Genomic DNA, 25,283 nt, shown 5'->3' on the forward strand with positions numbered 1-25,283 from the left:
CTGAGAAAAAAAATGTCTCAAAGCTGGCCGGCAGACGACGGGCCGAGATTGCTTTCATTTCAAATCACATTACGCCGCGTGAGAAGATCAAGATGGAGTATAAATTATCTTTCGCTTCCGGTCCCAATGCCTTTCTTCCGGATCGCCGCTGGATCTTTTTCGCATGGGGCCGCGCCGTATTCCCACCAAAAAGTGGCCCGCTTATTAAAGGGGTGAAACTGCAGTCCGTGCAGTGTCGTAAAAAAAGGCTTTCTCAATAATTAACCATCAGCGGCCGGGTCAGCGTCAAGTGGGCAGTGCGACTTCCACGCTCTAATCCATCCTACGCCGACGGGCACGGGCCCACGCCCTTGCTAGGTCCTCGCCATTGAGCAACGGGTTCAAATCCCATTAACCTTCCGACGGGCGCGGCGCGGGGAGATCGCGATCAATTGAATTAAGACTCCTCAAGAGACTCGTTCACCGCAATGGCCATCCCATCGGTTACGAGCGTGTCACGATGTCACGACCCAATTAATAAGCGGTCGCCGCCGTTGCCGGCCAGAAAAAGGGCCCTCACTGGAACCGCCGTACACACCACACCACTTTGGTTGACTCAGCGAGTTCGGCGCAGTTTTTCGAGTCCAATTTCATTCGTCGTGTCCCGAAGGTCCCATGGGTTCGCTCTAAAAGGCGGTCAACTAATGAAAATATTATTTGTTATCGCCCGTCAGCTGTGGAACGATTAGTCACCGTCTCGCCTTCCATAGCGCAGCGCAGGTTGAAAGGTGTCCAGTGAATCGGTGCGCTAACTAGGCCGTAAACTAGAACGTTGGGAGCCTCGCCTAATGACGTCACATTACCGCGCGACGAGTGACTCGATACCCGCGCGGTGATCTGCTGATTGGTCTGGACCCGTAATTGGCCGGCGCGTCGATCACTGTCCCCAGACGGCGGCGGCCCATCCTGGGGTGAGACAGAGAGAGAGCGAGAGAGAAAGAGAGAGACTGTTAGTGTGTGCGACAGAGAGACGGCGAGTAAGAAAAGTGTTCACCTGTCGCGAAAAAGGCAGTACAAAACGCAGGGCCAGCGGCGGTGGCCGCTGAGTCCGATGTGCGCCGTCTGTGCGATCGGTTCCAGTCCCGTGTTGTTGCGATCGATGTGCTGCGCTGGCGGTTGGCGGAAGTATGGCGCGGCCGGCAGAAGTGGCCTATCGTAGGCGGCATCGACACCCATCCGGATCCGGATCCCGCGCCGTGCTGGTGCTGCTGGCGGTTCTCGGCTGTGCCGTGCTGCCAAGCGCCGGCCAATACTATACGACCCGCGATCCCCGATGGTACTCGCGCGAGGGCGACTTTAACTACAAAATTCCCAACCCAGGCGAACCGGAATATCGGTGAGTGTTGCGTCGATGTCGATGCGGTGCGGTGCGGTGTCAAAGTGTGGAGGAATGCCAAATCGGTGGCTTCATATTATCGAGCAGCCCGATCGGGAAGATTGTCACGTATCGTGGACGTGCATCGTTTGCCGCTTCCAATGTGATTGTTCCCTTAACGAGTTGGTGCTTTAAACTACCCAGAATATGTTGCAGTCACAGTGTAACAACGTAGACTTAAGTGCAATAGTTGATCAATTTGTTTTAGTTATTCAGTCCCACGTCTTATAACACATCGTTCAAAAAGTCCCGGGACTAACTATGAAAACATCATTTTATCGGCAAAATTCTTTATTACTCATCAAGATAATCTTCTTCAAATGTAATACAGTCATTCCAGCATTCTCCAACTTTTCAATGCCATGTTTGTAGAACGATTTGTTTTTTGACTCAAAATGAGCCTCAGTAGCAGCGATCACCTCCTCATTCGAGCCAAATCTTTTTTCCCTGGAGCATCTTTTTGAGATCCGCAAAGAGCCAGTAGTCGCTGGGGGCCAAGATCCGGCGAGTACGGAGGATGAGAAGGCAGTTGGAAGCCTAATTCGTTGAATTTGGTCATCGTTTTGATTTGTGATCGTTTGTTCCATTGTGGGCAAACGCGGCAGCCATTTGGAGAAATCCTTTTTCATAGCCAATTTTTGGTGCAAAATAGTAAATACACTACCAGTTGATATGTTCCACATCTTAGCTATCTCGCGCACTTTCATTTTGCGGTCACCAATCACGATTTTCAATACTTTCTTGGTGTTTTCGGGAGTTACTGCCTCATTTGGCCGACCCGAACGTTTCGCATCATTTGTTTTATGCATTGCAAAACAATGTTTTATCAACTCACAAAACTCGTTTTGGACCATTTATTTCACGATTGCAAAAGTAGCGTAACTTTAAAAAACAATTGCTTTCTTGGTTATGTTTCGAATTACGTTAAATTTTGTCAAACCTCATCTGAAGGGTGGTACTTCTGAACCTTAGTATATAAATGGCATTATTAGCGCCATGTTAGTCCCGGGACTTTTTGAACGATGTGTTAGTACAAATTTCGAGTTGACACTCCTTGAACTGATTTTTATGATTAACAACTTCAGATAATCCGTTAAAGTAATTAAAGTAAATATTCCTTCTCGCTCACGATCGTGTCCGAATTAATGTCGAACCCTTGCAGAACCTACACGTTCAACAATAGACGATATGGCTATTACCAACCGAATGGCTACGGCCAGCAGTACCCGGGACAGAACCTTCCCGGCCAGTATCCTACCAACACCGGTCTAGGAGATGATCGCTTCAAATACGATCCGGTAAGTCGAATACGCGAATCAAGAAGTTCCTAGCGTAAGTTTCAAAGGCTTTTTTTATTTTGATTTACGTTAATACAAGCAATGCCAAAGTTTTCTTACACCATTTTGATACCTTCTCTTATATTCTTTACTTTTCTAAAATAAAGTTAGGGATGATAATTTGGTTCCATAAAACTCCTATTCTGAGCCAGCTTCTTATTCATTCATTGCATGCATTTTGGCAACCGTTTTATTAATTTGCAAATGATTATGTATTAAACGATTCTACAACGATTTGCAGGATTTTTGCTGAAGCGAACTACCAACATTAAAAAATACTGCGCATTTTATTTTTAATTTATAGTGACCTACGAAAGTCTATAGACCCATTTAATCCAACATTTAAACAGTCCTAAAAGTGTAAGAACGATACCAAAAGCTTTCCTTTTGAACTTTTGAAATGTTAGTTTAATAGGCCACTTAATGAAATAGGATTCCAATACTTATGAATCCAATTTGCAATTTGAAGTGTCGATTTCTAAACGAAAGGCAGTATTTTTCCATCATAATTTAATGGCGACAGTTTCAATCTGTTTGGCTCAATTGGAAGCATATGACTTTATGGAAAACACTCTCGCCTTCAGTATCTGCCTCCAAAGATGTAGCAAATCAAGGTAATCTTATACCATAGGCCGCTGACCTACATCAACCCGGCGCAACCAGCATTTGGTTGCGGTTGTAATTTGATGATCATAATCCAATGCGGACGACCAAGAATCGCCGCCGCCGCCGCCGCGAGCGGCAAGACAAAAATTCGATTGAAGCATAATGCAAAACATTCGTTCCATCGGCGCGCGCATACAATTAGCAATCTGTGCCAATGCTCTCGGCGCAAACATGTCCAGCGTGCGGTTTCGCTTTCCGCGGCGCATCGCAGTGCCCGTAAATGGGTTCCCGTTGTGGTCGCAAACGCACGCCAACAACAGCTTGCGGTAATTATCGACGGCAGCTGATCTTGCAGAGGCCGCACACATGCACCGCAGGCTGCGCCGCGAAAGTGAAACGCTTCCCAGCGAACCGCTACTTTGCACACAATCCGCACGACGGCCATCACTAACCTCACCGTCTACTACTCCGCTTCGCAGAACAATCCCACGCTGGTGCAGACACCGTTCCCGGGTGTACTCGGTGGTTGGCGTGAGGATCTGCAGGGTAAACTGCGCCGTGACTCGATGCAGCTCGATCGCGATGTGTTCGTGACAACCAACTACGGGCAGGTGCAGGGCTTCCTGGTCTACCTGTACGACAATCCGGACCCGAAGAGCCTGTATCGGCCGTGGCACAGTACCGTCGATCGGATCATGGGCAAGTGCTCGACGTTCCTGGGCATTCCGTACGCGTTGCCCCCGACGCACGAGGGGCGCTTCAAGCCGCCAAGACCGCACCGAGGCTGGCAGTTGGTGCAGGCCGTCGACTATGGGCCCGCCTGTCCGCAGCCCGTCAAGTACACCGGGGCTACGAAGGGCATCCGCGACATGGACGAGGACTGTCTGTACTTGAACATCTTCTCCCCAAACGTAAGCAGACCGCTGTCAGGTTCCCGGTGGACCCGCCCCTTAGGTAACGATTGTTTGCTTACAGACCCAAGCGGGAGTCGCCCAGCGCTACCCGGTGATGATCTACATCCACGGCGGAGAGTTCGTGCGCGGTGCTTCCAACACCTTCCCCGGGCAAATGCTGGCCGCGTTCTACGATGTGGTTGTGGTGACGTTCAACTACCGGCTCGGGGCGCTCGGGTTCCTGTCGACGGGCGATGAAAATTCGCCCGGTAACTACGGCATCCTCGATCAGGTGATGGCCGTGCGCTGGGTGTACGAGAACATCGAGTCTTTCAACGGGGACCGCAACTCGATCACTCTGTTCGGTCCGGGAGCCGGTGGTGCATCGGCCGGGTTGCTGATGGTGGCACCGCAAACACGTGACATCGTGACGCGCGTCATTGGCCAATCGGGATCGGCCCTGGCCGACTGGGCTTTGATCGAGGACAAGTGGAGGGCCCAGAACACGAGCCGTGTGTTTGGGCAGATGGTCGGCTGCTCGATCGAGACCTCCTGGAAGCTGGTGAACTGCATGCGCAACGGCCGCAGCTTCTACGAGCTGGGCAACGCAGAGTTTGCACCGCACGTGGGTCTCTTCCCGTGGGGACCGGTGCTGGAGAACAACTTCACGTTCCCGGGTGACAACTGGTACGAGGGTTGGAACGAGCGGGACTGGCACTTCCTGTCGGAGACCCCGGAATCGCTGATCAAACGGCGGCACTACAACCGTGGTCTGCACTACATGAGTGGGGTGACGCTGCAGGAGGCCGCCTTCGTGGTTTCCGGCAACGAATCCCTGGCCCCGTACTACGAGGTCGACGAAAGGTTCTTCGACCAGAAGGTGCGCGAACTGGTGCTCCGCTACAACTATACGCTCAACCTGAACGGCACGTACGAAGCGATCAAGTACATGTACACGTACTGGCCGGACCCGTCCAACACCACCTTCATTCGGGAGCAGTACATCAATGTGAGTGGCGGCCTCTGGATTTGGCGGCCAGTGTGAAATTGACTCCAGCATAACCTTCGCTCTCTCTCTCTGCAGCTTCTCTCGGACTTTCTGTACCGAGCACCGACGGACAAACTGATCAAGCTGCTGGTCGAGAGGAACGTTCCCGTGTACAGCTACGTCATGAACACCACGATCGAGGGCCTGAAGCTACCGGAATGGCGCAAGGTACCGCACGACATCGAGCACTACCTGCTCACCGGGGCCCCGTTCATGGATGTAGAGTTCTTCCCACGGCGGGCCCGACTCGATCGGCTAATGTGGACCGACAACGACCGCAACATGAGCCACTTCTTCATGAAGACGTACTCCGACTTTGCACGCCACGGCAACCCCACGCCAACGCAGGTGCTTGGCCTCTACTTCGAAAAGGCACGCAACGGTGAGCTCAAGTACCTGAACCTGAATACAACCTACAATTCGACCATTCTTATGAACTTCCGGCAAACGGAGAGTGCCTTCTGGACACAGGTAAGTCTCGGACTCTGCTCTTTTCGGTACGACCACTTTTTAACCGGACTTACTCGCTTGCTTTTGCAGTACATTCCGACGGTCGTTGGGGTTATGATACCGACCTATCCTCCGACCACCGAGTTCTGGTGGGAACCGAAGGAACCGCTGCAGATAGCGTTCTGGAGTTTGGCGGCCGCCTGCCTCATACTGATGGTGCTCGTTGTGATCTGCTGCATCATGTGGCGCAACGCGAAGCGGTAGGTGGATCCTGGTTGCCCTCGGGCTGATCGCTTCCTGCAGCAGCTCTGTAACTCTCCCTTCTTGTTGTTGGCGGTTTTTAGAGAATCGGATCAACTCTACGACGAAGCCGTGTTCGGCATGGATAATCCCGAGTCCGAGCGCGATGCCAGCGTCCTGGAGAACACCATCCTGCAGGGGCAACCGTTGCGGCAGCGGGACAACATTTACGAGTACCGCGACTCGCCGTCCAAGTACAGCAAAATGCCACCCGACGCGAGCTCGATCCGTCCACCGAGCAGCCTCGGAATAACCCAGGTCACCGGCAAGAGCGGTTTGACCGGGAGCCAGAGCTCCCTGCGCAGTGCCATCTCCCTGAAGGAGTCTTCGATCTCACCGATGCCGAAGGAGTCGAATTTCGATCGAAACATCAAGTACGCCGAGGACGGCATCCAGAAGAACGGCAAGGTGGCCCGGGTCGACTCCAAGAACCTGCTGGCGAACGAAACGAGCAAATCGCAGCGTGATCTCGGCGGTGCCGCATCACCCACCGGCACCACTGCCAGTGTGGGGTCGACCAACCGGTCGACCCCGGTGCCACTGTCCCGCGGTGGAACTAAGGGCAACAACGCGAGCAAAACGAACCTCATCGAAGGAATTCCACAGACGGAAGTTTAACGCCGCCGAACGAGCCGATCGTCGATTAGGATTAGACCGTTTTAGACTAGGGCTCACAACTGCCTAAGCGCACAAGCGAGCGTACCGCTACACCCCAATCACATACCGTTTTAGCTAGCAAGACATCGTCCTTCTGGTCCTTTCCCGTGCGGGCGTGTGGACGTAACCCTCACCGTGGGGGAGGAACTGACCGGACGAGGCTTGATTAGGTTAGATTTTTAAGTATCGGCAGCCGTACTATAGCCGTTAGATGATTTTAGGAGAAGCACATAAGAGAAAGGGTTCAAAGGCGACGTAATGGGAATCAAATCTACAATAGATTGTGGTCCGTTCGCACGTAAGACGAAAACGAGCACCAAGTGCCTTAAATACGAGCCGCAAGCGGAATTTAGTGGATCTTGCGGACCGCACCAGTCCTTAGGGGTTAAGAGCGAGGTGGCGATAAGAGTAGTTCAGTGTTTCATCGTTTACGTGTTTACCATTTGTAAATATCGATGCATCCTGTTGTCAGTGTCAGTGTATCCGTCCAATTTGTGTTTAGTTCATCACGCGCACGACGCGAGTCCGTGTTCCGTATTGTCCGTGATTGTTTACCATTTAAGTTTAGTCATACCTATCGTAGTTTACACCTAACTTAAGGTTAACCGGAGGATTTATTGTCATTTTATTTTCACCATCGGTGCGTCTTTTGACGTCGGTGTAAGACGAGCGCTCTGCTTCTCTGTCCCCTTAATTTTAATTCTATTTGATCCTCTCTTCCAGTCGATCGATCGATTTTTAAGAGCATTATCAAAACTTATTTTGGGCCAAACTGTGCAAATATTACCGTATTCGGAAGCAGCCAGCGAAGTGAGTAGCGATGCCAGAGCCCGGGAAATGGTGGCTTCATTCGTGAAGAACTCTGTTTCCTGGTCTGATCCATGCTCCGGAACTTCGCTGTGCGCTCTGTTTCCATCTATTTACAACTTTGTTAAGAATAGTTCTATTTGTCTTTAAATGCTATACTTCGTAGATTTGTCTCCCACATGAGCTTAGAATCGTTCTCATACCAATAAGTCAAACCTGTTTCTATATAGCGTAGGTGCGAAGTGAAGGAAATGAGTGTAAATATATTTTCATTTCACCTAAAAATTACCATTTAAGTATTACGTGATTGACACAGCGAAAGTAGCATCCAGCGTAAATTGAACATTTTAATTGACCACTTTACTTAAGTTTTATGTATGGATTTCGTAAACACGACGTTACGAAGAAAAAAATGAAACGAATAAAATAAATTTTAAACTAATCCTTCGTCCTTCTAACACTAATGGTTAATGGTTCGTCCTTCTTCTTCGGGGCATCCGTCCTACGAACGTTCGTTTAACTGATACAATCAGTCTGTTCGTATGATGCGTCAGTCATATGGAGCGATCGTGGAAGATCCTCGTTGCAGGCGACTAAAATGTCTGGTCCGTCACCTAGGGCAGCAGGCTGGCCAACTTCCAAGGGGTGCGTCTGTTGGAGGCAATCGCCCGGCTGGACCCGGTACCCGGTAGTCGTGAATCAAGGTAGTGGAGTGGAACGCGTTAAAGAGCGGGGAGTTTACATATAGCGACCACCGTTGCCGTGTAGAGCGCCTGTAGAGCGCCACCGTTGCCGTGTAAGATCGCTTTAAGCAATAGGAATGGCTACAATCGCCTCCATAGAGAAGCTGATTCGAATCCGAGGGGTGGCGCTTACAGGCTTGCGGTGACGAAGCTGCGCAGCCCAAGCGTTCCCCGCAAAGAGTGTTGGGACCAACTGCGGTCGATCGTGGCCGTGGCCGATCATTCGCCCCGAACATCGCTTTCAGAGGTCGACTCTGCGATCCTGTCCGGCATATTCCGGAGAGCGCTGTGCAAAGGTGCCTCGACGACTGTGGCCAGTATCTGAGAAAAGCGAAATGGTCAATCGAGGTGTGGAAAGCGTGGATGAATCCGTCTGTCCTTTAACGTATTCGTGATTGGCGACGCGGTTACGATACTTTGGGGTGATGATCGATGACAGGTTTAGGTTAAGGAAACACGGTGAGCAGGTCGATGAACGCTTTGTCTGGCAGGATGCGATGGGCTGGTGGCCTTAAAAGCAAAGAAACGGTTACTAGAGAGTGTCGCCAAATCGGTACAGCGTTAACGGTGGTCCTGTCTGAATGGAGGCAATGTCGTCGGGGCGTAATCTGAAAATTCTCAATCGAGTACACCGTTTGGACGCGACACGCGATCGATTCAAACGCATGTATTTGGTTTCATTTCTAATTTATTTTCAACAGATATGCGTGAGCTAGTTTATTGTTATTTTTTATGCAATTAGCTCCCATACAGTATGTTCATTACAGTCCTTAGTAATATTAATTCTTTTTTATACCTCATATTGCATTAGTCATAGTTTCTCGACAGTCTCCTATCTTATCAATAGTTTCTATCTTTTGGCCATTCCTACTAGACTTAGAGTAATAAAATGAAATTGATCACTTGTGCGGCCGTTTAGTCTAATAAATGTTATAATAGATTCAGGCTCTTTACAATTCCATTCCCCATTTCCCCACGGTCATTTCAGTCCCCATGGATTTTTAATTTGCTTAGACTAATGCGAACAGAGAGTTGGTCACTTCGCCCGGCCCGGCGCCCGGTTCAGTCTCATAAATGCTCAGGGCTCTTCACTCAATATTACTACTCTTCATTATACATTGTTGCTAGGTTCTATAGATTAGCACTAGCTGTACGTATGTAGCGTGTGCCATTATATACACCTCCTTCGTCAACGTAAGCATTATTAAGCAGCAGTATTATATTAAGCAGTATTAAGTAAGCAGTATTAAGATTAAGCATTTAATTAGCATTCAGATTTCCGTAATATGTGAATTTTCAGAAGCATTGGGTTATTAGCTCAAGGTGCCCAATCCTCCGTGACGCGGCTGCCGTCTTAGGTGTAGCTCCGGAGGAAGAGGTTAGAGGTTAGGTTAGCTTAGCATTAGCTATGTAATGTGTGCTTTCTTTGTCCTTTGTCCTTCTTTGTCAACGTAGCACTATTAGATTAAATTGAATTTCTATCAAATAATTTGAACCCATGCGGCTGTGACTTTGTTACTTGATTTCTATTGTTTTGTTATATTGATTACTTTGTAATATTTGTGTAATGTTATATACACCTCCTTCGTCAACGTGGCACTTCTTCTTTTTCTCCTTCTTCTTCTTCTTCTTCTTCTTCTGCGAGAACAACAACCGCCTAGCGGTCTCTTATCCTGCACCAGAAGACAATGTTAGTTCTCTGATTGCTTTCTATAACGGTTTGTTTTTACGGGCGGGGTTGTTAGCCCCGCGCCAACCCCCCTCTGTCACGCCGGTATCGGGAATCGAAACCATGGCCGGTTGAGTAACAACCGCTCCCGGGATTCAAACCCAGGCCAGCTGCGCTGACAGCGAAGAGCGTTACCGACTGCTCTCTCTATTATTGGGGGTGCAGGTCTGTTAAACTTAGACTAATAACATAGTTGGTCACTTCGCTCACTAGCACTATTAAGCACTATTAAAATCAAGCTAGCTGCCCCGACAGACTTCGTACTGTCCGTCTTGTTTCCGTCTTTGAAATTCCTTTTTGGGTTTTGGGGCGCAAGTATAATACTTTCGCATTTCTGAGTATAGCAGTGTTCGAGCGAAATCATCACTCTCACATGGATGACAAAAACTGGTCAAGATTGTAGAAGGTATCTTAGGGTATCAGTAGGGTATCTTTCGTGAATGGAAATAGAAAAAATGCGCGAAATTGCCATCTCTCTCTCTCTCTTTCTTGCACTCTATCTCTTTCGCTCTATCTCTTTCTCTATCCATCTCTTTCTCTTTTCTTTATTTTTCTCTCTCTCTCTCTCTCTCTCCATCTCTTTCTCTCTACCCCCATCTCTCTCTCCCCCTCTCTTTCTTACTTTCTTCAAAAAATAAACGCAAACTATGCAGATCCCTCCAACATCACACTACTTCAAGATGGATGGAGTAACGGGTGTTGATAGGTGGAACAAGGAAGGAAAAGTCTTTTAAGTTTAAGTGAATCGATGAAGAGACCACCAAAACCTAAGAAACGATACCCATATTGCCCTAGGACGTATTTTAAGGGTTGAGGTTGTATGGGGACCCCGCTTCCCCCGTCCTGCAAGGACCAAATTTTGTCACATGGTTTCTCAGGTGACCATCAACGATCGCGAAAAAGGTGTTAATCGCTTGGTGCAAGGTCCGGACTATACGGTGGATGCATTAAAACTTCCCAACCAAGCTTTCTGGCGAGTAGCTAAAGACCTACGTAGCATTTCGCTGTCCAGATGCAACACAACACGTCTTCTGTTGGCCGACTCTGGCCATTTCTGGTCAATTGCTAACTTCGAACGGTCTTGGCTAAACGGAAGCAATTCATTATAAACGATTATCCTTTCAAGTCCTACCATATCGTAGATGAAAATCCAAAACATCGTAGATGAAAATTCGAGCCATCATGTTTTTTGGTGTAAATAAGGTGGCGACCAAACATCGAGCTTCTTCGTGAATCCAGCTTTGCGCAAATGGCTTAAAACTGTTTGATTGTTAATCTTTAGGTCCTGGTCTGTATACTAAAATGTTGATCTACTTTCATTATTTCTGTGATTTTATCGACATTTTCAATGGTGGGTCTTCCTGTGCGAGGTGCAACTTAAACATAAAAAAATAATGAAAAAATAAAAAATAAATAAAAACAAAAACTGACACGGGTTAACGAAACCAAAATTTGACCTAGCTGGCTGTTAAAGTATGGGCACCACAAACACCATGCACAATTTCAGCGGCCTAGCCTGAATTTTCACTTTTAACGCACAAAAACTGAAAAATGTATCGATTTTTCTCTTAGTTGACCTCCATTGTTAACACCCTGTAACTCACAAACGAATGGAACAAACAAAAAACAATGAAAGCATTTTTTTAAGTGTAAAGTATTAGCTTTAAAACGAGCCTTGAGAAACTTGAGACTGTACGATCGACGTTTTACGAGATATCGAACAGCAAAGGCATTTACCGTGAAAAACATCCATGGCTTTTTAGACAACCTTCTACAGGATGTTTCATTAACTATGCATGATTTCATTTGGTTATGAAAAAACGGCTAAATATTTTTCAATGGTTGAGCATTTGTTTGAAAGGTTGATTCATGACATTTGTGTATAAAATATAATTCTGGTTGCAGAAAATTGGGAAATACGAAAAAATTATTTCCAAAGTGGTAGGTCGTCAAATCTTTCGTCAAAAGCACATTTCATTGAGGATCATTTCCACCTCTGTGGCTATGTTCATAAGCAGTATCGGAAAATCCACACATCGTGCAAGAGAAGCCAATGCACCCACAACGAGTGACTTTTTGGTGCGGATTTTGGGTAATTGAAGCTGAGATCTTGGACGGCTTTTGGTTTCAACAGGACGGCGCTACGTGCCATACAGCGACAGCCACAATCAATATTTATGTTATGCGAACATACCAGCAGATATTGACAACCTTAAGGCCCAAATTCAAGTTGCTATTGACGAAATAGGACCAGATACAATCGAAAATGTACTCAAAAATAGGTCGACCGAATGAGCTACTGTCAAGCCCATCGTAGTAAATATTTTACCAACATTGTTTTACATAAAAATTCTGAATGAACCTTTCAAAAAAATTTTCAACCATTGAAAAAATTCAGCCGTTTTTTTTATAACCAAATGAAATCATGCATTGTTAATGAAATACCCTGCATTTATAGATTTAATTGCTATCATTTGATATTGCCATTGTTGTAGTGTGCGTTTGTAGTTCTTGTGCTAATTTGGTTAGTATATCTATCGAAGTTTGTAGAGTGATTGAATTTATTTATTTTATCTGCCTATTGAATACATATTGAAGTCAAATATCACAAGTCGAATGAAACATGGGACATGGGGGTTCATAATCATATTGTCAAATTGCTATCCAAAGGATATCTAATGTCCGTTTCTATTATATCCATTTTTAGTCCTTTCATCCACATGTTTAAACGACACAGTTTATAATGCTTCCGTTTTTTTGGTTTATGATTTGTCCCGACATATCACATCCGAATAGAGTTAATAGAGTTGTTGTGGTAGTTTAAGTGTTGTTATTGGTAGTTTTCAAGAAAATTCATCTAAAAGCCTTCAGTATTATTAGTTCAATATTATTCTAATTGTTTGGATTAACTGAAGCATGCGCAATATATGCACTTTGAGGAGCACTCATTTACAAGATTACACCACAGAGTGCAGCTCATTACTTAGTCAGCATTTGAGCCTTTCAGCCTTTGTTGCCGTACGAACTAAATGCCTTAAGGTATTACAGTCCTAGTGTGTCACTGATTCGTTTGACTTAATAACGTATTAATTATATGCTTAATTGATTTATTGTATTGATTTTGTACTTCGTGAATTGTTATTTGTTTTCATTGTTGGGTTTGCACCTCACTTCGTACTGAATCGATAAGTTATTATGATGCATCCTGCAAACAGGTATGTCCCTTTCTGATTGGTTTTGTTCTGATTATAGGAAACAGGATACATTTTTAAGAATATTGAATGCAAATTTGATACGATATTTTGGTCCATATTCGAGTCAAAGGCCGATTTGCAGTGTAAATTTCAGTGGAGAGCAACAAAAATCTATGGATAAGAAGAGCAAGGATGCGATTGGTTTCATCGGAGTTAGAATATTAGAAGCAAGTGACTGAGAATGTTATCGTATTATTGGGAGAAGCGAACTTGATTAAGATCGTTAGTGGGATCGGGACGCTCTGACGAATGAGAAGGGAATGAACTGCCGTGTCCAGTCATTCTTGTAATGGTTCCACTGTTTGGTAGTTGTATTCACGTATTCTTGATTTTTTCAGGTAGGATTCACGCATTCTTGATCAGTAATAGTGTGTTGGAATTGAACTGGTTCACAATTTGCTGCCTCCTCTTTAAACCCCTCCTGCGCTGCCCCGCTATCTTAGGCAACAAACTTTGATGCGGCGATAAACTCCTTCGGAAAATCAAGGCGCTCTTTTCAGTGCTTTTTCGGTATTTCGGTATAACACGGTTAGGGGGGTAATAACTCAATTGGAAAAAGAACTTACGTAACCACTTTGCGATACAGTTACCCCGTGTCCCGGCACTGGATGCAGCTGGGCGTCCTGTTGCACTGAAGCCTGCTGCGGTGGATTGTCATATGGACCATTGGGTGCTTCCAAGGATTTGCGGTGCGATGCCGGTGGAGTCAGAAAGCCGTCCTCCGGTGTGATACCGATCGCCGGTGCTGGTGACGCTTCCTGTTGCACCATCCGCCTTGCGGACTCCAGCTCTTCTGTTTTGATCATGGTCAGTTCCTGTTTTTCGATTTCGGGCGATGGAAAACAATACGTTCAGAATGGCGGATAAGGCACAAGGCACCGACGAAACACGCTACTTACCAACATGCTGATTGAGGTTGTATGCGTTTGGATTATGTGTGAATTGTCGCTAACTAACTTGGGGCAGAAGTGCTTCAATCCGTGGCTGTACTTGAATGGTTCGTTGGATTCAAGGAAGGTGAGCGGGCTGACGGCATTCTGCTCACAGATGACCTGGAAGAACGGTTCCATCCACTTGGCGCACGGTGCAATTTCCTCCCAACTCAGCCCGGATACAGTTGTTGCTGTTTTACTGTGGAAGTAAAAGTGCAATAGTGCATAACGGTAAAATTAGTACACTTGATGACCGAAACTTTGGGAACTGAATACGTACTTCATCCACAAGTAAGCAAAAAGGAAAACAATTCGCATTGAATAATCAAATCACTTATACTTTGTGTATACCCAAAATCGTGAACTTACCTATCGTACGTGTGACTTAGGGCGGCTGCAGCAATCACAGAGTATCTAAAGTTCGTGATACCGACATCCAGCACGCAAAGATCGAGAAGCTGTGCCGTGTGCGCGAATTGCATGCCGGAAAATTGTGGATACGCGAAGGCATCATCAGTCTCGGTTGTAGTGCTTGTTACGATACATTCGCTAGGTGTGGACGCTCTTTCCTCCGGCCGCGGACGCTGCTGGGGCGATGGTGACGATAGTTGGCCTTTGGCGGCAGTTCCCACGCGAAGATAGTTCAGCTGACTTTCCCGTTCTCGGGTGCCTACATGAACTTGCATATACAGTCCCAGCCACCCGACAACCGTGATCGGGCTGATGTTCCACTGCAGTTCGCTTAGCAGTACTAGCTCTTCGTTTAAAATATCTTCCTCTGTGCATGCACCGTCCGTGACGTAGGCAAACTCGGCGAGCTTTGGGGGATAGATCTCTTCCACCTGTGAAAAAAGCAAAGGGCCAAACAATTAAACTATCCAAAGCGGCCGCCGCACGCAGATGATCCGTAGGAAAACTGACGGAACTTACTTTGGCAGCAACGAACAATGCCGTGATGCCCAGCAACTGAAGGTGGGTCTTCTTTTGCTCGGTTTTGCGGCTCAGATACCGGTCGATAAAGTCCACCGCTAGGTAGTAGGTCTCACGATGCATTTTGTACACTTCACACACCTCACTTAGCCAGTCCAACAGGATCGACCGCATTCGGGGCACCATACCTACGCAGAGAGAGAGAGAGAGAGTGGCAGTGAGAAAGAGCAGATTGTGACATAGGTGTAAATGATTTATAGAACAGTTCCTTTCTGACTGGCCTTCTTCACTCTCAACTCTCGTCGGATCATCGGACGCATTGAAGCAGGTACTTTCCCAGGCACACCCATTCAAAAGGACCTACATCTCGCTCAGCGCCTCCTCGCCCAAAAACGCTGTTTTCGGGATTTCGGGAACAGGTAGCGATCGTTCGGCTGAGCTTACCTTGGCCATGAGAGATTTGGAACTTCTTTGTTGTATTTTTTCCCAGCACCCCCGAGCGTACTCACTTGGATGTTTGTCGAACATGTTCGGTGCCCGATCGAGCCACGCCAAATCGTCCTTTCGGCACATCAGCTCCCACATTGCGGTTGAATCAGCCCACGACAGGGAGGGCATCGGGCAGGAGCGCAACTTGTAGGATGGTGTTAGATAGCAGGAGGCCCCGACTAGTGTCGCTTTTCCACCCGTTCCGCCTTCGGAGTGGTTCGGTTTAAGGTTTTCGTCCGGAGACACGTTCCGGGCTTCCTTCGGGAGCCATTCCGGGGCGTCAACACCGCCAACCAGGGTGGCATCGCACGGTGGACTCAGAACACTGTTGTTTACCGAGGCAGGACAGAGTAGCTGATACATATCGTAGTCGGGCGTGGGGAAACACTCCGACGAGCTCTGCGTATCGGAGCCAAAGTCACTGAAGCCCCCGTTGCTGTTGCCGCTTGCCGCAGTGCTTGCGGAGGACGAAAGGCTCGGCATGGACGGCGCGGAGGGTGCGACCATCGGCGAACGCCGACGTCGACCGCTGATGCTGCATCGTTTCGCTGACGGTTGGCATTGATCAGCTTCCTGTGAGTGAAAAGAATATAGCAGGCAAAAGTTCTATTAATGGTGAGAAAATGTCACTCCATTCAAGATGATGACTCCTTCCAGGTAAATACTGCAGTAAAAACAGAATAGTGGCTCGAGAAAGGGCACCCCAATCACCAATCAATGCATCGGATCTTTGATGCCCTTGCTCGTCTCTTGCTCTTTAAAAAATGCCTCCCTTAATCATGCTGAACTCAATTCGTCCCGAAGGCGTCTAACATAGGGAACGACGCGCTGCGCTGCTAATGGCTGTAACGGCATTTGGACCGTTTTCCATCTGCTGTTTTACGGCGTTGGCTACAAACTCTTAAACGGCGACGGATTGCGAAGCACAAAAGAAAAGGACCTCGTCTGCACTGCTGTGTGCCCGGTTCGGATCGGCCCTCCGCCATCGCTGCATACATCATTAATATTTAAAGGGACTTTAATTCGAGTCCTTGGCAGATGTTCAGCAGGAATCGATGCCTTCGAAGGAAGATGGCCTTCGTGCGTTCATGCTCGGCTTGTAGAGAGAAACGGGGGAAAAGTACGTTAACGGTGGCAGCAATCGAGCATCGGAGGTGAATAAGGAAGCAATTGAGCAAGTTTCAGTGTGCAACCATTTTTCGGAGAAATGCAACCAGTATTCTAGTTCTGGAAAAGTGTCCCTTCGCCACTGGGATGAGAGTGTGTGTTCCTCATAATTTATGTAACCCTCCAAGTAATTAGCATATACAGCAGCCATAGGCCGCACCGCACCACATGTTGTGTATCCTTCTTCTGATTTGAGCATTCCGATAGTTCGCAGCGCCCCTAATACGTGCTATGCACGCGATCCGTTGCTCTAGCTGGTCAATATTGGCGCGGGCTCGTAAAGCGTCGTAGGCTTTTTGGCGGGAACGGCTACGCTTCACAAGCCCATAGGCACCGCAGGCAGCAGGAAACGATGGAAAGTTCCTCCGTTTACCCTCTCGCAGCCTTATCCTGCAGCAGGCACAGACCCTCGCCCGTTTTATGCTTCGCTATGCTGCGACGCGCGCGCGCGCGCGCGAAGGGACAACCGTTTGCGTTTTTCCATTCCCTTCCTGGGCGCAGCAGGAATAACACACACAGGCCTAGGTGGTGCCGGTTCTGCTCAACTGCGCGCCCGTATATTCCAGCACTACACCCCTCTCTCCGCCTGCGAACCCAAGTTTCCGGTGATCCCTTCTGGCTGTGCGTTTTTCGTTTCACTTCGTTTCATCTTTTCGCTTTCGTGTCTTATTCTTATTCTTCACTCGTCTCCTGCGGAGGCTCGCCCCGAGCCTCGAGTCCCTCGATGGACGCGGTATGACTCTTTACGGACTCTAGATTCTATGTATCGCTTGGGCCCGGGACTCACTCGATCCCTTACAGCTCGACGTAACTTTGGTCATCCTTACCAACACATGGAACGAACCCGAAGAACTTTCGAAAAGGCAACCCCAGATAAAGTATCCATTTCTTCGCGATGCGATGCGATGCTTTCCCAGATTTGGGCCTCTTGAAAATGTGAGCCTTTTAATGTTGACATTCCATCCTCGTAAACTTCTGCGAAGCATTTTCGCTCGCCAGAGAACGAACAGACTTGTTTGCTTCAATCTGAAGCGTTGGGAATAGGAGTGCGTTGTTAATTTTTATAACACATTTTATGTGATCGTCACACACGATCGGACAAACCAACCCGGACCGGATACTAAAATCTCAAGCGAAAGCCTAGCCAAGCGAACATATTTGGCGCAATTTTGTGGCATCGCAATGCCGGGGCGATGGCCACATCATCTTCGAGCCCGATAAGAAGCGCGCCCAACGCAACACTTGGACCGGAGACACATTGGCGGTAAAGTTGGAAGGCAAACATCGTTGAGAAACCAAACCCATCTTGCTGTGCTGCTTCGCGAAGATGGCCAAAGGCGGAGGCCGGGATAGACGGAGGCCTTTTCCTCACCAGCGGGGCCGAATGGTGATCATTGCTCTATGCCCTCTACGGGCGCGCTTCTTCCCTCCTAGCCGGAGGTGTGCTAGCTCTCGCCAACTTTTGCTCTTTCGATCATGTATATTTAATTCTTTTCTTTCCGTTATCAACTTGCGTTCATCTTTCTTTCGACCACGAAATTGCTGCGGGAATAATATGAAACGTAATGTAGCTAAGAAGCAAACGAAAAAAGAAAAGGCGAATGACGATCGTACGCATGCCGCCAAATTCCTCCAGTCTCAAGAGCGTGCCATCGCCGCACACACACGGCTGGGCGGGAAGTAGAACTTCGGGACAAAAAAACAGGAATGGGAGTTTAACATACAACACCGTGGGGCAAGCAGATCAGAACACCAGCCGGACAACGCACGCGCCTCTCAAGGCGAATAGAACGTGACGAAAAAAAACACACGACAAACCTCCAGAGAACCGAGACCGAAATTCATCGACCCCTTTACATAATAAATTAATGAAGGAATGAGGATAATGACATTAGCGCGCGCCGGGCGCGGGCCACTTGCGTGAAACCGAACTAAGCGTAACTTCCCACCGGCGACGGCGCTGCCCAGTGCCGCGTAATTCCTGTGCACCTTTTACCTTCACTGTTATCCGGAAGTAGTGGCCACCCTGGCCCTGGCCCTGGCCTCCTTCCCAACAGCACATGCTGTGGACCGGCGGCGACAGGGTGCAACCCACTCGAACGTGACTATTTTGCGTTACGAATTGCCACCGCTGCACGTCAGTGTCTCGCGAGCATAATGACCAGCAGAGGACAGTGTAATCCCCTACGCTTATTAAAGAAACGCTCCTGCCCGTGGTGGGTCTTACAAAGATCCTCATCCAAAAATATTGATTACGACATGCAGACAAGAGAGGCAAGCTCTATGATCTTGCCGGCGATGTGCTATACTTTCCCCTTTGCGAGCGATCTGTCAAAGAGTAGTTGGCGCCAAAAGCTGGTGCTACACGCGCACTCGTGGCACTCGTGGCGCTCGGGGTTCATGTAAACACACAGAGCGCACTATCGCTATCTGCCTCTTTTCCACGACCGGTTCTGGCGCACTCTGTTTCTGTCTGTTTCGCGCGCATACAGCAGCTGATTTTCCCGCGTTCAGCACGGGGGCTTTGAGTGGCCGAAAGATGACAATTGCTACAAACATAAAGCGTTTCTCTCCGTAGAGTAGAGATTTAAACAAAAACGAACAAAAAGAATAGAAAAGTTGTACGCCGGAGCCTCGAACCAAGGTTATGTGCGTTATGCTTAGAACATGCTATCCTGAAAGCAAATACAGACAAATACAATATACAAAGCTGGATACGGGGAAAAACGAGATTCCTCTCATAAGTTGATGGCAAACATTAACACGCATACCTCCACTCGGCCGGCTCTGGCCAGCGCAACAAACAGGATCAGGGATTGTTGTTGGGTAGTTGTGGAAATATAAAAACAAGTTATGCGCGCTTTAGGTAAGTGATGCTCATAGGGCTTCGAAAAGGATGGATAGATGCTGCTTCGAAGGTTCACAGTTTCTTGGCCAGCGCGGCTAGAAGGTTGTTCTCGAAACTGAAGGTACCAGCGCCATCATGAAACCGAATACGAAACTGTGTCAGAGGGCAGGAAGTCAAGTCCCAAATCAGACCACTGTTAGGCGCAGCTTCGAAAAATCACTGTACCGGATACAAATCGGTTTTAAGTGTCACTTGATGCAGATTTAATGATCGATACTTTCTAACCATGCTGGCGTGTGGTTAAATGTTAAGGAACTGTGACCATGGGTGTAGGACAATTCAATACAACGCGTGCGGGTGGAAAAAAGATACTTCCAATGGCAAAGGATAGCCAAATAGGGGGGCGCCCCTTATGGAGTAATAATCCACGATTGGTGATCAATAATCATGAGCAATGTGCATATGTTAACCAAAAACAAATACTGCTGTGGGCTCCCCTCTGCCGTGCAAAAACGATTTACCTAACCCTTTGAGGAACTGATACACCCCCGCGGTTCAAAAACACACTACAGGTGTTAGGTGCCGAGCCGAGGGTTGCAAAGCAATACGCGCAGCTGATGGGCACAGCAATCAGTAGGCAATACCCGTCGTTCCCTTATCAAGAGTTTACCGATTTATGTTTACATTTCCTAGGTTGATTAGCATGTGCAGGGTGCAATAAAGTATATTGGAGATATCATATTTTTGCAGTTGGTTAATAGATTATTTATTAGTGTTGTGACGAGCGCCAACTTAAAGTTTTGCACTTATGTTCCGAACTGACGTCTTTCGCATAGAGTCCGATTATTCGGTGCAGCGTGATCTACGGACGACACCCTTGGTTAATAATGCGTTTAGGGGTGTAAAGTGACACATGTAACATGTATAATTGAAAAGAACACCTCCAAAAATATCGAAAAAAAAAATAGATTATCCATAATCCACCCTTTTTGTGAATCACATTCTTATTATATTTTTGTTTCATATTCATATACATTCATATTATATATATTCAAAGCATATTTTTTGTTGATTAATTAATTACAAATCAGAAGCAATGTACTACACGTCCTTCATGTTATTGCATTAAGATTTTAAGTACTTTTGGCATTTTTTTCAAGTAATATAAAACCCGTTGAATAACACTAAATACATTTGGAAAAAAACTGTCTTTTGTCATAGTCTTTAGAATATAAAATTGATCACCGTTACCCAAACAAGATAATACTTATGAAACAAAAGCAACACTTACCGCGACATCATCCGACGTGTGTTTACGTTTGCGATTTTTGCTCTGCCGAAAAACATTCACTGTTGCCACTTTGTACGATGTGCCAGAACTAAAAATAAAAAATGTATACCAAATTAGACTGATTGAAATAAAATGGCATTGCAAAAATATATTCAAAAATCTTTCATCCAATTGGTCCTGTAATGAACAAACAGTGCTTCACCTAGTGTGGCGCTGTTGTTTGGGGCAGAATCTTCGTTTAAGAAGCACCAGGCGCCTCCATTTCTGGGGCCCACTCCAGACGATCTTGCGCCCCCCCACGCGTGGCATGAGCCGCTAAGGCGCCAAAACCAAACCGCTGACCCAGACCTTTCAGGGCGCACGGAACACCGATTCCGCGTAGGCGGGAAAACGCTCGTCGACGATCGCAGAACGACATGTGTGTGCGTGTTCCATGAAAGCTGAGCGATTTTTCTGGCCGCTCTCCGCACAGACATTTGACGTCCGCTGTTTGACATCGCCATCGGATTGCCGCCATAAGCAGAGCTTGACGTGTGAATAGGCGCGCGTGCGCGATCGCCTCATCGTTCGTTCGCGCCTTTTGCACTTTCTTTTATCGCGTTCCATTTTCCATTACCTCATCGGCAGGCCATGGCGCGCGCGACTTAACCACATTTTCGGGCAGATAGCTTCGCTCTCGCTCGCAGTTCTGAGGAGGCGCCCGGAGAGAGAGAGAGAGAGAGAGAGAGAGAGAGCAATCGTTCTCTCTCGGTCGCTCCGCGATAGCTTTTTCCCGCCATACCACGTAACCTCTTGGCGATACCGCGAATTTCCTCTTGGCGAAGTGTTCTTCCTTTCCGCACGGCACGGCACTGAGTAGGCCAGTGCCATCGTCGTCATTTAAATGCCCACCAGGCGCGCACGCGGAAGAATACGCGACGGAAAGAGAGAGAGAGAGGGCGGGACCGAGCTCGATACTGAGCGCGAGATGTTGATGGCGTGCGCGGGACCGAGTCCCGAGTGACGCGTGGTTTAAATGCCCGCGAATGACCGCGCTACACCCCGCGAGCCGTCTGTGCCTTTAAATGGCCCAACACCATCACGATGCGATATAGCGAGCGCGCGCGCGAGAGAGAGCAACAGAGCCAGGGAAGCACGTGAGCGCGAAAGAGCATTGGCAGTACCCCGGCGCACAACCACGCGGGTGGTTCTTAAAGCTCGGGACATGAATCCGACACGGCACACGTCACGAGTGGGTGCGCAGGGGAGGACAAAGTTGAATGATAGGCGCACGATTATTAGAAGAAGCAAACAGGAAGATACCCGCAACAATGTAATCACCGCAACTTGAGTTGGCAACGGCTGACGGCCCTGAAAAGCAAGCTCCGAAAGGAAACCATCCTTCCGGAACGGAATTCCCAGGCACCGACGGACGCCCTTCGGCAATCGGTAAAGCTTTTGCAAAAGAAATTTGCACTTCCAATTCCGAGTGTCGCAATTCCGTCCCTATGGCACACTTACCCATATTTATCATCCATCTTAGGAGGCGTCCGCTCTGGCTTGCCTGAAGTGGTGCAGTATTCCCCAAGGCTTCTGCACTGCGCACTGGTTGGCTGGTTAGATTAGGGTCGTAAGCCGGGTCTCCTCAATCACCACCAGTGCTCTACGGCCAACGGGAACAACACTTTCGCGGTCCGCACTTACGCATAATTTTTCGCTCACTGTCCACGCCCCTCGATAGCACACATCGTCCTATCGGGATGGGGGGCCTGTATCGGTGCTGCTACAGTCCGAATCCGTGTCCGTGTGTCCTCGGCGGCCAAGAGGACCTGTCTCCGGTCGGTCCCAAATCGCTGCCCAACACGCTGCTCTCAGAACGGAACTTTGGCCTGTACCGCCAAAGCGGTCGAAAGAACGGCCGGACAGGAAAACGATTGGGCGAGCGGATATTTTCCGTCTTCGCTCCCACGAGGCGCTCCGGTGCGGGTTGCTCGAGCGCTGAACCGTCCGGTTCGGTCCCGTGATCGGCTTAGGCGTGCGCAGACTGCGCCTACTGCAAAACGAAACCCGTCCTGCAGATGATGAGTCGGCCACGTAGCTGGTGACCTGGTTCGGTAATCGGTCGACGGGCTGCTGGGAGATCAGCAGGCTGCGGCAGGCTCGTTCGAACACGGTCTTCACCGAAAATCCGCTTTCAGACAGGAGAAATCCGATCAGCGTTTGCCGAGAATGAAGGTTGCTCTGCTCGCCTTGGCAGCACCAACATCAGCTTTTTATTCTGCCCACTCACACTTTCGTTTCTTCTTCGCTTTGCCGTTCTCTTTGTCAAACGGTCGTCAAAAGGCTTTTCGCGCACTTTTACACTTCACTTCGCTGGTGCACGGCGGCCTGTCACTGTGACACATACAGCGGGCTTGCACACCACGCCACGCCTGGCCTCGACGAGCGGGACGATAAGCCGTGATCAGGCGCCGGTGCTTGCTAGGTGGCTAGATTTTAATCGACCCCCGGGGCCCTTATTTACCCTGCCTGCCTGAGGCACACGCTCGATCAGCACTTCCCGAATGGCTTCTTCGCGGGGTCACGAAACACGCGCAACGCAGATGGCTCTGGCACGGGATTCAACGGTCACTTTCGCCGGCTCAGTTTTCCGTAAACCATTGGCGCACAAGAGCTAGGGCATCAACAACACTTTTCGAACCCACGAAAATGCACCGGAGCCAAAGAACGTGCACACGAAGAGCAGAGTACCAGATCGGGCTTCGGTTCGCCTAACTGTGCAAATTCCCGCCCTGCGGTTCTGCCGCGTTCTTATGCTAGGCCGCTTCCTTTGATCCTTTCGGTCTATGCGCAGGATGAAGCACGTTTCGTCGCCAAGACAGAAAAGTTTAGTTTTTTTTTTTTGTTAGCCAAGACAGAACAGAATAATTCAGATTTTAACTACCCAAGTTGTCTCAACAAGGGGGAAACCATTTCTACTTTCTTCTGTTCCGGGCTTAATTCTACTCTTGGCATGTCAACAGAAAAGCGTATTTTGTGACCGTATTTTTGCCTTTCCGTTCCTCTTTCGTTCCCGGTCCCTGGTTTTCGCTTGTAGGTTCGAAAAGAGGTTCGCAAACCAATTATTTTGGCGTTCCCGGCCTCTAAAGGTGACGGCCGGGTTTCGAAATCAGCTGTCACGCGTCGGAAGGGGGGAACGAAACGGCGCTACATTGTCTGTGGGCGAGAGCGAGCCGGCAAACGTCGAAACCACTTTTTCCCCTACTGTCAAAATTAACGAACAAACCGAACGAAAGCTTTCCATCGTTGGGGCGTTCCTGAAGGGTGCGTAAGATTGTCCAAAACGCTTCGAATTTCCAGCTGAATGGTGAGCGTTACAAAGCGTTTTCTATTATGTTGTTTTTGCTTAAAATGTTTATACCAGATTATGGGAAATTCATCGGATAATCGAATTCGTAGCGGTAACATTTAAGGATGTTTCATTCATTTCGATTTATTATCTACACAGATACGAATAGACCAACCATTGGAACAGTTTGGTAGATCTTAGATCGGAGACTGCTTAAATCCTCTGGCGGCGTATTCGGAAGGCGACTCGCGCTTCGGGAAGTTGGGATAGCCCGGATCTCCTGGCACTACCGCTTCACGAGAATGAATTACGCGCCAGCCTCCCTTGCGAGTCCAATCCTGCAACGCACAAAAGCATAAACAATGCGGCATGCTTCCCTTGGACCAATGTAAACATTGTCCTCCGCAACGATACTTACGTTCTGGTTGTACTTGAAATAGTACGTCGTCGCAAGGATGGCGAAAGCGCTCAGAGCTATTTTTCCGGTCCAGAAGCGGATTGCGTGTGCCCATTCAAGCCCCTAGAGCGTAGAAAACGGGCGCAGTGAGAAACCATTACATAACGTTAGCCCGGATCATGTATCGAGCCGATTCTGCAGAACTTACAATGACGGGAGTCAGAGACTTCTGGACAAGATCTAGCGGAGCGCGGTAGGCACGACGGATCGGGTTGTATCGCTCCCTCCAATATTCCGGCACGTATTTCGGTTCGTTCGGTGATAATTTCTGATCCTTCATCCACTGCGCTCTCCAGGCCCGTTCTTCCGCGCTCATCCCCAGAAGCCGCTCGCGTTCACGGACCATGCGACCCGTGATGGACATCGGCTTCACGCCTCCAGTGTCGGACGAAGCCACCATCTTTCAGCAAAATACAAACCGGTGGTCCTCGGAGCGCAGAAAACCGTGTCGAAGGTTAGCACCGAACCTTTTGCTGCTTTGCTGCTGTCAAAATATCGGGACGAAAATAAGAAAACATTCGCACGCACACACACTCAAGTAGCTAGCTGTCAAGAGGAAGCATTCAGCCGCGGGTTATAAACGCTTCACATTCTAAACAGTCC

General features: G+C 48.3%; 3 protein-coding genes across 3 annotated transcripts; 1 reads left to right on the top strand and 2 right to left on the bottom strand.

The window, feature by feature from the left end:
• The first annotated feature begins 1,166 nt into the window (after positions 1-1,166).
• On the top strand, positions 1,167-7,911 carry LOC131207711 (liver carboxylesterase 1). Its single transcript, XM_058200337.1, has 7 exons — positions 1,167-1,375; positions 2,577-2,712; positions 3,837-4,268; positions 4,333-5,259; positions 5,335-5,769; positions 5,839-6,008; positions 6,093-7,911. Exons 1-7 carry the CDS (start codon positions 1,167-1,169, stop codon positions 6,664-6,666), a joined length of 2,883 nt encoding a protein of 960 aa, XP_058056320.1. The 3' UTR covers positions 6,667-7,911.
• Positions 7,912-8,474: 563 nt separating this feature from the next.
• Positions 8,475-18,818, bottom strand: LOC131207712 (G1/S-specific cyclin-E1). The gene is made up of 7 exons (XM_058200338.1): positions 18,753-18,818; positions 15,610-16,162; positions 15,101-15,288; positions 14,540-15,012; positions 14,138-14,369; positions 13,805-14,053; positions 8,475-8,576 (listed from the first exon to the last, which is right to left on the bottom strand). The coding sequence occupies exons 1-7, from the start codon at positions 18,816-18,818 to the stop codon at positions 8,475-8,477; spliced, it is 1,863 nt and encodes a 620-aa protein (XP_058056321.1).
• Positions 18,819-24,346: 5,528 nt separating this feature from the next.
• Positions 24,347-25,172, bottom strand: LOC131209901 (uncharacterized). The gene is made up of 3 exons (XM_058203056.1): positions 24,829-25,172; positions 24,642-24,743; positions 24,347-24,561 (listed from the first exon to the last, which is right to left on the bottom strand). The coding sequence occupies exons 1-3, from the start codon at positions 25,078-25,080 to the stop codon at positions 24,421-24,423; spliced, it is 495 nt and encodes a 164-aa protein (XP_058059039.1). The 5' UTR covers positions 25,081-25,172; the 3' UTR covers positions 24,347-24,420.
• Between the last annotated feature and the right edge of the window lie 111 nt (positions 25,173-25,283).

Source organism: Anopheles bellator, chromosome 2, assembly GCF_943735745.2.
Source record: "Anopheles bellator chromosome 2, idAnoBellAS_SP24_06.2, whole genome shotgun sequence".
Classification (NCBI taxonomy): Eukaryota; Metazoa; Arthropoda; class Insecta; order Diptera; family Culicidae; genus Anopheles; species Anopheles bellator.

Coding starts and splice junctions, on each gene's coding strand:
- LOC131209901 (XM_058203056.1), bottom strand. CDS start 25,080: ATGGTGGCTTCGTCCGACACTGGAGGCGTGAAGCCGATGTCCATCACG. Junction 24,744..24,828: donor AGTCTCTGACTCCCGTCATT/GTAAGTTCTGCA, acceptor TCTACGCTCTAG/GGGCTTGAATGGGCACACGC. Junction 24,562..24,641: donor ATTTCAAGTACAACCAGAAC/GTAAGTATCGTT, acceptor TGTGCGTTGCAG/GATTGGACTCGCAAGGGAGG.
- LOC131207712 (XM_058200338.1), bottom strand. CDS start 18,818: ATGTGCTGTTGGGAAGGAGGCCAGGGCCAGGGCCAGGGTGGCCACTAC. Junction 16,163..18,752: donor ACTTCCGGATAACAGTGAAG/GTAAAAGGTGCA, acceptor TTTCACTCACAG/GAAGCTGATCAATGCCAACC. Junction 8,577..13,804: donor CTGTATCGCAAAGTGGTTAC/GTAAGTTCTTTT, acceptor CGCTTTTCTCAG/ATACTGGCCACAGTCGTCGA.
- LOC131207711 (XM_058200337.1), top strand. CDS start 1,167: ATGGCGCGGCCGGCAGAAGTGGCCTATCGTAGGCGGCATCGACACCCA. Junction 1,376..2,576: donor CCAGGCGAACCGGAATATCG/GTGAGTGTTGCG, acceptor GAACCCTTGCAG/AACCTACACGTTCAACAATA. Junction 5,770..5,838: donor AGAGTGCCTTCTGGACACAG/GTAAGTCTCGGA, acceptor TTGCTTTTGCAG/TACATTCCGACGGTCGTTGG.